Source organism: Ornithorhynchus anatinus, chromosome 13, assembly GCF_004115215.2.
Source record: "Ornithorhynchus anatinus isolate Pmale09 chromosome 13, mOrnAna1.pri.v4, whole genome shotgun sequence".
Lineage (NCBI taxonomy): Eukaryota > Metazoa > Chordata > Mammalia > Monotremata > Ornithorhynchidae > Ornithorhynchus > Ornithorhynchus anatinus.
The window spans coordinates 1,956,350-1,969,146 of NC_041740.1; the positions used below are offsets into that span (position 1 = coordinate 1,956,350).

At 72.8% G+C, this 12,797-nt stretch overlaps 2 protein-coding genes across 2 annotated transcripts in view; one reads left to right on the forward strand and one right to left on the reverse strand.

The window, feature by feature from the left end:
• Positions 1 to 2,379: 2,379 nt before the first annotated feature.
• Positions 2,380 to 8,410, forward strand: LOC114816147 (tumor necrosis factor receptor superfamily member 16-like). Its single transcript, XM_029078076.2, has 6 exons — positions 2,380 to 2,436; positions 5,740 to 5,872; positions 6,432 to 6,794; positions 7,493 to 7,673; positions 7,782 to 7,924; positions 8,091 to 8,410. Exons 1-6 carry the CDS (start codon positions 2,380 to 2,382, stop codon positions 8,408 to 8,410), a joined length of 1,197 nt encoding a protein of 398 aa, XP_028933909.1.
• A 2,808-nt stretch (positions 8,411 to 11,218) lies between these two features.
• The window catches only part of SETD2 (SET domain containing 2, histone lysine methyltransferase), a 61,786-nt gene continuing 60,207 nt past the window's right edge, over positions 11,219 to 12,797 (reverse strand). The window contains exons 24-26 of the mRNA XM_029078077.2: positions 12,384 to 12,464; positions 11,900 to 12,001; positions 11,219 to 11,618 (exon numbers count right to left, since the gene is read on the reverse strand). Of these exons, the coding sequence (XP_028933910.1) occupies positions 11,457 to 11,618; positions 11,900 to 12,001; positions 12,384 to 12,464 (345 nt within the window). The 3' untranslated portion in view covers positions 11,219 to 11,456. The remainder of the gene's footprint in view (positions 11,619 to 11,899; positions 12,002 to 12,383; positions 12,465 to 12,797) is intronic.

Sequence of the window (12,797 nt, forward strand, 5' to 3'; positions counted from 1 at the left end):
TCGCAATGAACGCTTACTATGTGCAGAGCACTGTACTAAACCAGTCGCATTGCGCGCTTACACTGTGCGGAGCACCGTACTAAGCCAATCGTACAGAATGCTTACTATGTGCAGAGCACCGTACTAGACCAATCGCATCGAGCGCTTACTATGGGCAGAGCACCGTACTTAACCGGTCGCCTCGAGCGCTTACTGTGTGCAGAGCACCGTACTAAGCCGGTCGCCTCGAGCGCTTACTAGGTGCAGAGCACCGTCCTACGCCGGTCGCATCGAGCGCTCACTTTGTGCAGAGCACCGTCCTAAACCGGTCGCACTGAGCGCTTACTAGGTGCAGAGCACTGTACTAAGCCGGTCAGTCGTATCGAGCGCTCACTAGGTGCAGAGCACTGTACTAAACCAATCGTGTCGAGCGCTCACTAGGCGCAGAGCACTGTACCGAACCGGTCAGTCCATCGTTGTGAGGACTTTCCCGTGCGCAGAGCACTTGACCGGGTCAGTCGATCCTACCGAGCGCTCAACTGGGGGCAGGGCACTGTACTAAGCGCTCGGGAGAGGACAGCCCACCCCCCCCCCCGCGACCCCTCGTCCCGGGGTCAGAGCCCAGAAACCCGCAAGGGGTGGGGGGGGGGACCCCCCACCCCCGTGTTACCTCAGTCCGGTCGTCTCGAGGGAGGCAGATTAAGGAGTTCCCTGAGAAGCAGCGTGGCTCAGTGGAAAGAGCCCGGGCTTTGGAGTCAGGGGTCGTGGGTTCGAATCCCGGCTCGGCCACTCGTCAGCCGGGTGACTGCGGGCCGGTCACTTCGCTCCTCGGGGCCTCAGTGACCTCATCCGTAAAATGGGGATGAAGACCGGGAGCCCCAAGTGGGACAACCCGATTCCCCTGCGTCTCCCCCGGCGCTTAGCACGGTGCTCGGCACGTAGTAAGCGCTTAACGAACAGCGACGTTATTATTCCCTCTGCCTCAGTTTCCTTCCCCGGCCGCCCCGCGCCGCGCCGCACAGGAAGGGCCCAGGGGTCGGGCCCTCCCCACCCCCCACCGGATGCAGCCGGAGGCGCCTCCCCCGCAGCCCTTCTAAAGCCTTTTATGGGCCCGGCGGCCGGGCCCGCCCCTCCCCTTCCTCTAGGCCTCGCCCAAACCCCTCCTTCCCAAGGCCGGAGATGATAATAATCACAGTAACCTCGGTATCTGTCGAGCGCTTACTATGTGCCGAGCACCGTCCTAAGCGCCGCAGCCGATACAGGGTCATCGGGTCGTCCCACGTGAGGCTCGCGGTTCATCCCCATTGGACAGATGAGGTCACCGAGGCCCAGAGAAGCGAAGCCACTCGCCCGCGGTCACCCGGCTGACGAGTGGCCGAGCCGGGGAGTCGAACCCGTGACCTCCGACTCCCGAGCCCGGGCTCTTTTCACCGCCCGGGGGGTCCCCTCCCCTCCCCACCGGGACCCTCGAACCCAAGCCCATCGGATTCCCCGGGGCTGGGCTCTGGGAGGTCACCTGGGCCATGCCCCTGCCTCCGTGTTCCCTCAGAATGATGATCATGTTGGTGTCCGCTAAGCGCTCGCTGTGTGCCGAGCACCGTTCTGAGCGCGGGGGGAAGGAAGATGCAGGGTCATCAGGTTGTCCCACGGGTGGAGAAGCAGCCTGGCTCAGTGGCAAGAGCCCGGGCTTTGGAGTCCGAGGTCGTGAGTTCGAATCCCGGCTCGGCCACTCGTCGGCCGGGTGACCGGGGGCGAGTCACTTCGCTTCTCTGGGCCTCAGTGACCTCATCCGGAAAACGGGGATGAAGACCGGGAGCCCCACGTGGGACGTCCCGATTCCCCCGTGTCTGCCCCAGCGCTTAGAACGGCGCTCGGCACACAGTCAGCAGCGCTTAACAAATACCAACGTTAGTATTATTATTATCATCGTCCCCATTTTCCAGATGAGGGAACTGAGGCCCAGAGGAGCGAAGCGACTCCCCCCGCCCCCCAGTCCCCCGGCTGCCAGGCGGCGGAGGCCGAATTCGAACCCACGCCCTCCGACTCCCCAGCCCGGCCTCTTCCCACCGAGCGGCGCCTCGGTTCCCTCAGCTGTAAAATGGAGATGGAGACCGGGAGCCCCCCGCGGGACTGAACCCTTGACCTCGCGTCTCCCCCACCCCCGGCGCTTCAAACGGCGCTTGGCACGTAGTAAGCGCTTAAGAAACGCCACGGTTCCGACGCCGACGATCGGGGGGGCGAGGGGCGGAGCCAGCGGGAGGAGGGGAGGGGAGGGGAGGGGAGTCACCCGAAGGAGGAGGGGCCGGGCCGGGCCGGGCCGGGGGTGTCCCAGTCAGTCCCGGCTCCCGGCCGCACCGGCCGGACCTTCCTCCTCCTCCTTCCCCGGAGGGGGACGCCGCCATGGACGGGTCCTGGGTGCGGATCCTGCCTCCGCTGCTGCTCCTGCTGACGGCCCAGGTGACTGTCTCTGTGTGTGTGTGTGTGTCTGGGGACCCCTCCCCCGAGCGGAGCCGCCCCCCCCCGCCCCGGATCCGCCTCCTCGTCTTCCCCTTCTCCCCCCTCCCCAAATTCGTCCCCCCTCCCCCCGGGAAGGGGGTCCAGCGGGGGGGGGCCGGGACGATCGTCCCCTCCCAAGCGCTTAGGACGGCGCGCCGCACACGACGAGCGCTCGGTAAGCTCCACTCCGCCAACGACGGGCGGCCCGGGCCGGAACGAGAGCCTCGTCCGCCCCCTCCGGGCAGCCCCCCGCGATCGCTCCGGCCTCCCGGCAGCCCCCCCCCCCCCTCGTTCGGCGCTTACAACGGCGCTTTGCGCACAGTAAGCGCTTAACGAGCACCGTCGGTATTATCATCCTCTCCCCCGCCCCCCAGACCACCGGGTCGAGAGGCAGCGGGGCCTAGTGGGGGGGCGCCCGGCGGGTCCTGAGTTCTAATCCCGACGCGCGGCCCGGGGGGGGGGGGGGCCGGTCACTTCGCTTCCTCTGGGCCTCGGTCTCCTCATCTGCGAGACGGGGGCGAAGCCGGCGAACCCCGGGCGGGACGGGGACCGCGTCGAAGCTTCTGCGGTGCCCGGCGCTCAGTACGGTGCCCGGCACGGAGTAAGAGCTGAACGAATACCATTCAAAAAAAACCCCAACAACTGACCCCCAGAGAGGTCCCGCCGCAGCCCTGATCCCGGTGTCAAGTTCCCCGTGCGCCTCCTCTCCCGGAAACCGTGCTCTTCCCGCTGGGACCGACTGACCCGAGCCCCCCCCCCCCCCCCCCCCCGGTCTCTGTGCCTCGGTTTCCCCGTCACCACTTAAGGCATCAGCCCGAGAGTCCAGTCGGGGCAGTCGGGAGGCCGTGGAGGGGGCATTTCTCAGGGGAGGCCGGGGGCGCAGGACTGCGGTGGAGTCATCCGTTGTATCGGGCGCTTACTTACCGTGTGCTGAGCGCTGCGCTGAGCGCTTGGGAGGGGACGATACAGGGAGAGACGGAGGGACCATCCCCGCCCACCCACCCGGTGCCCCCCGCTGACCGGGTGCCCGGGCAAAGGGCGCCACCTAAAAGCACCGGGCCGCCGCTCCGGCCCTGAGCGCTTACCCTGTGCGCAGCGCTGTGCCGAGCGCCGCGGAGGGGACCGCGCGACGGTCGCCCGGTAGCCTCCGCCCCGCTCTCTCATTCATTCAGTAGTATTTATTGAGCGCTTACTAGGTGCAGAGCCCCGGACTAAGCGCTTGCAGTGATCAAGGGGGCAACAGATCGAGACGGTCCCTGCCCTTTGACGGGCTCCCGCTCTCATCGGGGGAGACGGACGGACGAGAACCATGGCGATAACTAGAGTCGAGGGGAAGAACGTCTCGTCAGAACGATGGCAGCTAAATAGAATCGAGGCGACGTGCATTTCACTAGCAAGATAAATAGGGTGATGACTTCCCGGCCACCCTCGCCCATCGTCACGACGGCACGTCCCGTAGGCGCTCACCACGCGTGTGCCAGGCGCCGTTCCGAGCGCTGGGGGAGACGACGGAAGGTGGTCGGTGGTAGTCGCCGAGCGCGGACTTTGCGCGGGGCGCTGGACTGACCGCTCCAGAGAGGACGATGGAACCAGAATTCCCCGCCCGCGAGGAGCCTCGTCCAGAGGGGGAGATGGGCATTAATAGAAATCGGGGTTTATAAATCGGTAGACGAACGTCTCCCCTTGGACGGGTTTGCCACGGCGGCGGGAGTGTGAGGGGGGAGAGTGCGAAAGAGCCCTCCTCTCCTCTCTCCCTCCTTCCCTCTCCTTCCCTCCCTCCCTCTCTCCTTCCCTTCTTCCTTCCCTGTTTCCCTGTTTCCCTCCTTCCCTTTTTTCCCTCCTTCCTTCCCTTGTTCCTTCCCTCCCGCCTTCCCTTCTTCCCTCTCCTTTCCTCTCTCCTTCCCTTCTTCCTTCCCTTTTTCCCTCCTTCCCTTTTTTCCCTCCTTCCCTCTTTCCTTCCCTTCTTCCTTCCCTCTCCTTCCCCCTTCCTTCCCTCTCTCCTTCCCTACTTCCCTCCTTCCTTCTTCTCTTCCCTCCTTCCTTCCTTCCCTCCCTCCCTCTGTAATTTCCTCCAGGATCAGACCCCCCCGCCCCCTTCTCCCCCCGGAAGCTCCTCTAGGGCAGCGGTCGGGCCTAGTCCGGCCTGGCCTGGTCTACCCACCGAGCCACCCCCTCCCCTCCCCTTCTTCCCCTCCCCTCCCCTGGGCACCCAATAGACGCCCGGGAGACCCCACCCCACGACGATGCGGGCAGGATTGGGGGGCGCTGGGCGGGTGCGCACCGGGGCCCCGGGGCGCCTCCCTCTCCTACCGGCGGCGGGGGGATGGACAGAGTGGCCTCCCAAGGGCCCTGCCGCCCAGCCTGGGGGCGGGATTGGAGGCTGGGGGGGTGTGGGTGAGTGTCCGGGGGGGCGCACGTGCCCCCGTGGGGGGGGGGGCGTCCCCCGCTGCCCCTCAGACAGGGCCTGGGGGTTAGTGTGGCAGGCAGAGGGGAGGGGGGAGGGAACGCACAATCGGGGCTCTGTGTGCAAGTCCCGCACACCCCCCGCCCCCCCCCCCCCGAGGCCTCTCTCACCTTTCTCCGGGGGGGGGGGGGGGCTTCCCTGGATCCCCCCTTTCCCCACCCCCAACACCCTCCCCTCGTGGCGGGGCCCGGGGGGGAGGGGAGAGGACCGTCCCCCCCTCCAACCGCACACACGCACAGGAAATCCCCACGTTTCCGTGGCGACTGGCTATCTTGCCCCCCCCCTTCCCTCCCCCCGCCCCGGGTAGGTTGGGGGGGGGACACTGAGATCAAAGGGGAGCCGGCCCCCGGGGTCCCGAGGTGGGTGGATGGATGTGCTGATGGTTTACAGCCCTCCGGGGGGGAGGGGCCGGATGCGGGGGGGTCCGCCGGGGGGGCGGGGAGGCAGACGGTCGTGGGTTCTAATCCCGGCTCCGCCGGCTGGCCCGCCGGGTGACCTCGGGCGAGTCGCTCCGCTTCCCTCGGTGACCTCGCCCGGAAAACGGGGACGGGGACCGCTCGCCCGTATCCGGCCCGGCGCTTAGGGCGGCGCGCGGCACGGAGCGAGCGCCGAGCGCCGAACGGATACCGCGATGGGGATCGTCATCCATCCGCGGGCGCGGGCCGGGCCACGGGAGCGGCGGAGGGTCCGTGGGCGGGCGGGCGGGCGACCGGGGCGTCCGTCGGCAGGTGCGGGGGCGGCCCGGTCGGGGCGGTGGGCGGGCGGGCGAGCCGTCGGGTGACCGGCGCGTCCGTCCGCAGGCGCGGGCCGGGCCGGGCCGCGGGAGCGACCCGGTGCCGGCGGAGGGACCGTGCCGCACGCCCCGCCCCCCGGGTTTCGGCGTGGCCCTGCCCCGCGGGGACACCGACACCCGCTGCGAGCCCCGTCCGCCCAGTGAGTACCGGGGAGGGCGGGACGGGGCGCGGGGGGCGGGCGGGGAACGGGACCGTTCAGCGCGGCATCGTCCTCTCCCCGACGTGCGGTACGGCGCCCCGCACGCGGTGAGCGCTCGACGGGCGGAGAGGCGGCGCGGCGGCCAGGGCCCCGGAGTCACCGGGTCGTCGGTCCCGATCCCGCCCCGGCCGCGACCCGGGGCCCGCCTCTCCGGGCCTCGGTTCCCTCCTCTGTGAAACGGGGGCGAAGGCCGCGAGGCCCGCGCGGGGCGGGGACGGGGCCCCGGCGCTCGGCCCAGAGTGAGCGCTCAACGGATCCCCCCGACCGTTACCGTCCGCCCCGGTGCTCGGCCCGGAGTGAGCGCGCTTGAATACCCCGATCACCGTCGCGATTCGCCCCGGCACCTCGTACGGTGGTCGGCGCCCAGTAAGCGCTTACCGTCGGCGCTGCCGATAGACGGAAAGGATGAAAGGGCGCCTGGGGCGGGGGGGCGGGACGGGGGGAGACCCCCCGCCCGGGGGGGGCCGATCCTGACCGTCCCCCGTCCCCGCGGCGGCAGACGAGACGTTCTCGGCGTCCGGCAGCGCTCGGGAGCCGTGCCGGCCGTGTAGCCGCCGCCCGGCGCCGCAGCGGGAGGAGTCGCCCTGCACCCCGGCCCGCGACGCCCCGTGCCGCTGCCCGCCCGGCTCCTTCCTGGACGTCCCCTCCGGCCGCTGCCGGCCCTGCCGGCCGTGCCCGCCGGGCGCCGGCGCCCTCCGCCCCTGCGGGCCCGGCGCGGACACCGCCTGCCGGCCCTGCCCCGAGGGCACCTTCTCCGAGGAGCCCGGCGCCCGCCTGCCCTGCCGGCCCTGCCGCCCGCCCTGCAACGGCAGCGAGGTCACCATCCGTCCCTGCACACCGCTCTCCGACACGCTCTGCATGGGTGAGGGGGCGCGGGCCCGCGGCGGGAGGGATCGGGGGGGGGGGGGAGGCGGACCTCTCCCGGCGGGGGCGGAGGGGGCCGTCCGTCGGGCGGCCCCGTCCGGTGAGCGCTCGGCGGGCGCGGAGCGCCGGGCCGGGCGCTCGGGCGAGGGCGGCCCGACGGCCGGTCCGTCGGCGGCACCCGTCGAGCGCGGCGGAGCCGGCGGACCGACGCGGTCCCCGCCCGGGAGGAGCCGACGGACTAGAGGGTCGAGGGGCGCCCTTCCCTGGGGCCGGGGGGACCCCCCCCACTCCGCCCCTCGCGCCGCCCCCCGGGACGGGCGGCCCCGGCGCCCCCCGGGGTCCGGAGGCCGAGCCGGTTCCGGCCGGGAGGGGCCGGGCGCCCCGAGCCGTCCCCCTCCCCCTACCGGGCCGGACCTGGGCGGCCCCCGCGGGTCCCCCGAGACCCTCCCCCGGCGCGGGCAGCAGATGGCTCTGCGGTCTGGGAGGAATCCGGAGGAATCCCGGCCGGGCTTTGATGTCTGCCGGGCGGGGGGCCGGCTGGGGGGGGGGTGGGGGGGGAGGAGAGGCCCCAGGGACTGCGCTGCAGCTGGGGTGGGGGGGGAGGGGGATTCCAGATGAGGGTCTCCTCCTCCTCCTCCTCGCCCCCCCCCCGAAGCCCGGGTCCCCCCTCCCCAGAACTCGGCCTCGTCCCGGCAGGCAAAGAGCTGCAGATCCTGAAGTGTCCGGAGGAGGGGGGCTCCCGCGACCACCCCCCGGCCGCCTCCTCCTCGGCCTTCCCCCCGCCGCCGCCCGGAGAGGCCGGCGGCATCATTCCCGTCTACTGTTCCCTGCTGGCCGCCGTGGTGGTGGGGCTGCTGGCCTACGTGGCCTTCAAGTGGTAGGTGGGGCTGGGGCGGGAGGGGAGGGGGCGGGGTCTCCCCCCGGGGTCGGGGGAGACCCCGGCGCCCCCCCGGCCCCGGCTCACCTCCCCCGCCGCCCCCCGCAGCCGGACCCCCTGCGGGCGGAAGCGGGCCCCCGTCAAGGCCCGGGCGGCCGAGCTCGGGACCCCCGAGGCGGAGAAGCCGCACGGAGACGGCGGCGTCTTCCCGGACGCCCCCGGCCCGCCCGACGCCCACCTCCCCGCCGAGGGTGAGACCCCCGCGCTCCTCCTCCGGTCCACCCCGGCGGACGTTCCCGGTCCCTCCCCGATCCCACCCCGTCCCGGTGACGGTCTCGCGGCTCCCCCGGCCCCCTCCCCGCCCCGGCCGCGGCTCGCCCTCGGGGGGCCCGGCTGACGGCCCGTCCCCCCCAACAGGGCCGCGGCCCGAGCCCCCGCGCTTCTACGCGCAGCTCCCGGCGGCTCAGCGGGAGGAGGTGTCGAGGCTGCCGGAGGGTCCGGCGGCGCCCGCGGGCGGGGGCTGGCGCGGGCTGGCCGGCCGCCTGGGCTACGAGGAGGAGGCGGTGGACACCTTCGGCCGGGGCCGGGCGCCCGCCCACACCCTGCTGAGCGACTGGACGGCGCGGGCCGGCGGCGGGGCCACGCTGGAGGCGCTGGAGGCCGCCCTGGCCGCCCTGGGACGCCACGACGCGGCCCGCGCCCTCGGGCCGCCCGGCGAGGGCAGCTCCCTGGTGTGAGGGGCGGCGGCCCGGGGCCCCCCGGGGCTCCGCCGCCGCCCCCCGCCCTTCCCTCCCGCCCGGCCCCGACCCCCCGACCTGGGCCCCTCCCCCCCCCCCGGAGACCCTAAGGGCCGCCCCCCCACCCCCACCCCCCCCCGGCGGCCCCCCGGAGCCGCCCGGGCCTCGCCCCGGGGCCCCCGGCCGACACTCGGGGCATCGTGCCTTCGGACCGTTCCTGCTAACGTATCGCGGGCCGCCGGGCGCCACGGCCCACCCAAGGGGACGCGCGCGGACGTCCGCCCTTTCCGCCGTCGGTCCGGCCGACCGGCGGGGCGGGGGCCGCGGCAAGGCGGGTCCCGGGACGGCGGGGTCCGCTTCGGGCCGCGCCCGGCCGGGCCTTTTTTCTTTTTTTTTTTTAAGGTATCCGCTGGGCGTCTTCCCCGGGCCGGGCGCCGCGCCAAGCGCCGGGGAAGGTACGGGCTAGTCGGGTCGGACCCGGTCCCTCGGGGCTCCCGCTCTCAGACCCCGATTTACAGAGGAGGGAACTGAGGCCCAGGGGAGTCGAGCGATCTGCCCGAAATCCCACAGCGCACAAGTGGCAGAGTCGGGATTGGAACCCAGCTCCCCTGACTCCCGTGCTCCGTCCACGAGACCGCGCCGCCTCTCCCCTTGCTCCTTCTCCGGCCCCCTCTGCTCTCCAGACTTTGGGGGGGCAGCCCCGACTCCCACCCCCCCCGGCCGTGCGGCCGTGCGGAGGGTGAGGGGACGAAGACCCCGAGCCCCGCGTAGGACAACCTGAGAACCCTGTATCTCCCCCAGCGCTCAGAACGGCGCTCGGCACACGGTGAGCGCTTAGCAGATACCACCCTTATCGACGACGATACGCTTACTCTACTCCAGGGCCCGGGGCGGAGACGAGCAGATGGGGTCGGACACAGTCCCCGTCCCGCGTGGGGGGCTCACGGCGTCCGTCCCCATTGGACGGGTGAGGTCGCCGAGGCCCGGAGGAGCCGAGCGACCGGCCCGAGGCCCCGCGGCCGACGAGCGGCGCAGCCGGGATCGGAACCCGCGGCCTCCCGACTCCCGGGCCCGGGCTCCACCCGCCACGCCGTGCCGCTTCTCCGGACGGGGCGACGCCTCGGCCTCCCCCCCGGTCCCCTGACGCCCCTTCACCCCGACCGCCCCCGTCTCCCCCGCCCGGGCCCCTCTCGACCGTCGGCTCGGCGCGGGCAGGGGACGCGTCCGGTCTAGCCTTCTCTCGTCCCCTCCCAGCCGCGCGGGCCGGCGCTCCGTAAACACGGGTGCCGCAGCGGGGCGCGGCACGGACGGCGGCCCGTCGGGCTGGGGCCGGACACGGACGGGATCGGGGGGGGGGGCGGGGGGTCCTTCTGCCACCCGCCCCCTCTTCGGCGGTCCCGGGCTGAGAGAAGCCGGGCAGCGGGGCCCCGGGCGGGCTCCTCCCAACGGGATAAAGGGGAAGAACGCGGCACGGCACGGGTCGGGACAAGCCCCCCGCCGTCGCCCCGCGACCCCTCGCTAGACGGTGAACCCGGCCGACGAAAGCGTGACCGCCGACTCTACCGTCCCCTCCCCGGCGGTCGGTACGGCGCTCCGCGCTCGGACCGTCAGCCCTCGGCCCCGCGCTCACCACTCCCGACCCGGTCCCCGAGGCGGCGGTTGGAGATGGAGGCCCGGGTCCGGCCCCGGCTCCGTCCCTCGGGACAGAGTCCCCGGGCGCTCGGTCCGGCGTCCCGCCCCCGGCTCCTCCGGGGCGGGGACGGCGTGGGTCCGGCGGGCCTTCCTCCTCCCCCGGCGGGCCCCGAGGAGCCGCTGGCGACGGACGAGGACGACGACGACGAGGACGGCGCCCGCTGAGCGCTTACCACGTGCCCCGCGCTGTCCTAAGCGCCGGGGGAGATACGAGGAGAACGGGGCGGGGCACGGGCCCCGCCCGCCGCCGTCTTCGGGCCCGTTTTACAGACGGGGTCGCTGAGGCTCGGGGAGGCCGAGTGGCTCGCCCGCGGGCCGGCGGCCGCGGGAGAGCAGCCGTTCCGGGCCCGCGCGGGACCCCCGGGGAGGAGGGCGCGGGCCCACCTTGACTCGAGCTCTCGGGGGGGGGGGGGGGGTCGCGACGGGGGACGGGAAGGGGGCTGGGGGCCAGCGATCGGGGCCCCCCGACGGGCCGGAGAGTCGAAAGACCCCTCGCCCCGGGCAGACCGGAGACCCGCGGCCCGCGCCGGACCCCGGTTGGGAGCGGCGCCCGCCCCGTCTCCTCGGTCCGAGCCCGGGCAGACCGGCCGGGGGGACCCCGGCCCCCGCGACGGCCGACCCGGGCGCCGGAGGGGCCGGAGCCCTCCGTCCTCCCACCTCCCCGCGCCGCCCCTCTCCGCCCCGCCCTCCCGCCAGGACGCCCGAGCCCGCCCGCTTCCGGGGTCGCCCCCGCGTCGCTCCCCGCCGTCCCGAGGCGGCCGAGTCTCGAATCCGTTTTATTTTGACTTTTTTTTACATAAAAAGTTCAGTAAAAATTGGATAAAGTAAAATGATCTCGAAGCAGTAAAATCAATCTTATCAACAGAGCGCGAGGCTGGCCGGAAAGGGGTGGCAGCCGGCTGCGATATTTACACGATAACAAGATTCGACCTCGCGGGGCGGGGGGGGGGGGGGGGGGCGGGGAGGGACCGCGACCGCCCCGGCGGAGGGTGCCGGGGGGATCTCGGCCCGTGCGTGTCCGCGGGTCCGCGGGTGGGGGTGTGGACGCACGCGCTCGGGAGGGGCGGGGGGCGAGGTGGAGGAGGGGGCTGAAAGCGAACGGAAAGGGAACCGAAACAAAATTATTTATCAATATATTCACATGAACGTTAAAATATGATACAGGGGCCGGGACGCGGGCTCGGCGTGGCCGACGGGACCGCCCCGCGTGCGCGACGGCGAGCCGGGGCGGGGCGGGGGGCCGCGGCCGGAGGGGGGAGGGGAGGGGTCCGGCCGGGTCGGCCCGCGGGCGTCCGGGGGCCGCTCCTTCCTCCTCCTCTTGGTCGCCGTCCTCCGGTTCCCGCCCCCCTCGGGGTCACTCCAAGTCGGTGTCCTCTTTGGGTTTGTAAACGGCCCCGAACTTGTGCATGTACTTCTTGATGTACTCCTTGGTTTTGTGTTTCACATTCTCGTTGCACTCCAGGTCCTCCGGGTTCTTGCAGTACTTGAGCTCCTTGTTCATGACCCCGTGGGTCAGCTGCGGGGGGGAGAGAGGCCCGCCACGCCCGCTCAGCCGCCCGGCTCGCCCGCGCCCGCGCCGGGGGCGGCGTGGGAAGGGGAGGGGGAAGGAGAGGCCGGGGAGGACCGGGAGCGGAGAACTCTCGCCCGCCCGCCCTCCGGAGACGGGGACCCGGGCCGGACGAGGCCGGGCGGCCCGGCCCCTCGCTCCCGGGTCCGCGGGGCACCGCCGAGCCCGGGGGCCCCCCCGTTCCCCGCCGCGGCCCCCCCCCCCCCCCCGCCCCCGGCACGAGGGGGTACCTTGCGGGCGAGGTGCTTGAAGTCCTCGGTGGTGGTTATCCTTCCCACTTTGCAGTCGGGTTTCCGGTAGGGGTTCAAGCACTGCACGATGAACTGGGACATCTGCCGGCGGGAGGGGAGGAAGGGAGAGGGGCTCCCGCTGACCACGCCGCCGGCGTCCCCCGATCACGCTCGTCCCCCCACCGGATGACCCCTCCCGCCCGCCCCGGGCCCCCTCCATCCTGCCGCCCGTGCCCGGGAACCCCGGGAGGGTCGTCCCGTGCCCCCCGCCGCGTGACCGGGCCGGGACCGGGGGCCCCAAGGCCCCGGCGGGTCACGGGGGCGGGGGGGGGGGGGGAGAAGCAGAGGGGGAGGGGGACGCATCCGGTCTCCCAGAGCGGGAGACGACGAGGCTCCGCCGGACCGCGGCTTCCCTCCGGCCCGGACGAGCGGGGCGGGGTCGGACGGTCCCCCCCCCACCGGCCTCCGGGCGCCGCCCCCTCACCTCTTTCCGGAACACCTCTTTGCTCTTCTTGGCCAGCTCGCTGGAAGTGTCGGCCTCGGCCGTTTTGGGTTTCTTGGAAGACTGCAGACGGGACGGAGAACCCCCCACCCCCAAAGCCAGCTGGCGTCAGAAGCGGGTTTCGGACGGGTTCGCGTCCGACGCGTCCGGGGCGGGAAGGGGACGGAGCGAGGCCGGCCGCCGCGGCCGCGCGGTGACCGCTGCCCACTGGGAGCCCGTCTCCCGGGGCGAACCCCCAGACCGGAGACACGGACGGGTCCCCCAAACCCCGTGGGGGTCGGGGGCCGAAGATCCCTGGATGCGGGGAGGGGAAAGGAAGCCGCCCTTCCCCGGGAGCCTCGGGAGCTGAGCCGGAGGGCCGGGACCCGACCTGGCCCTACCCAGACCTCCCTCTCC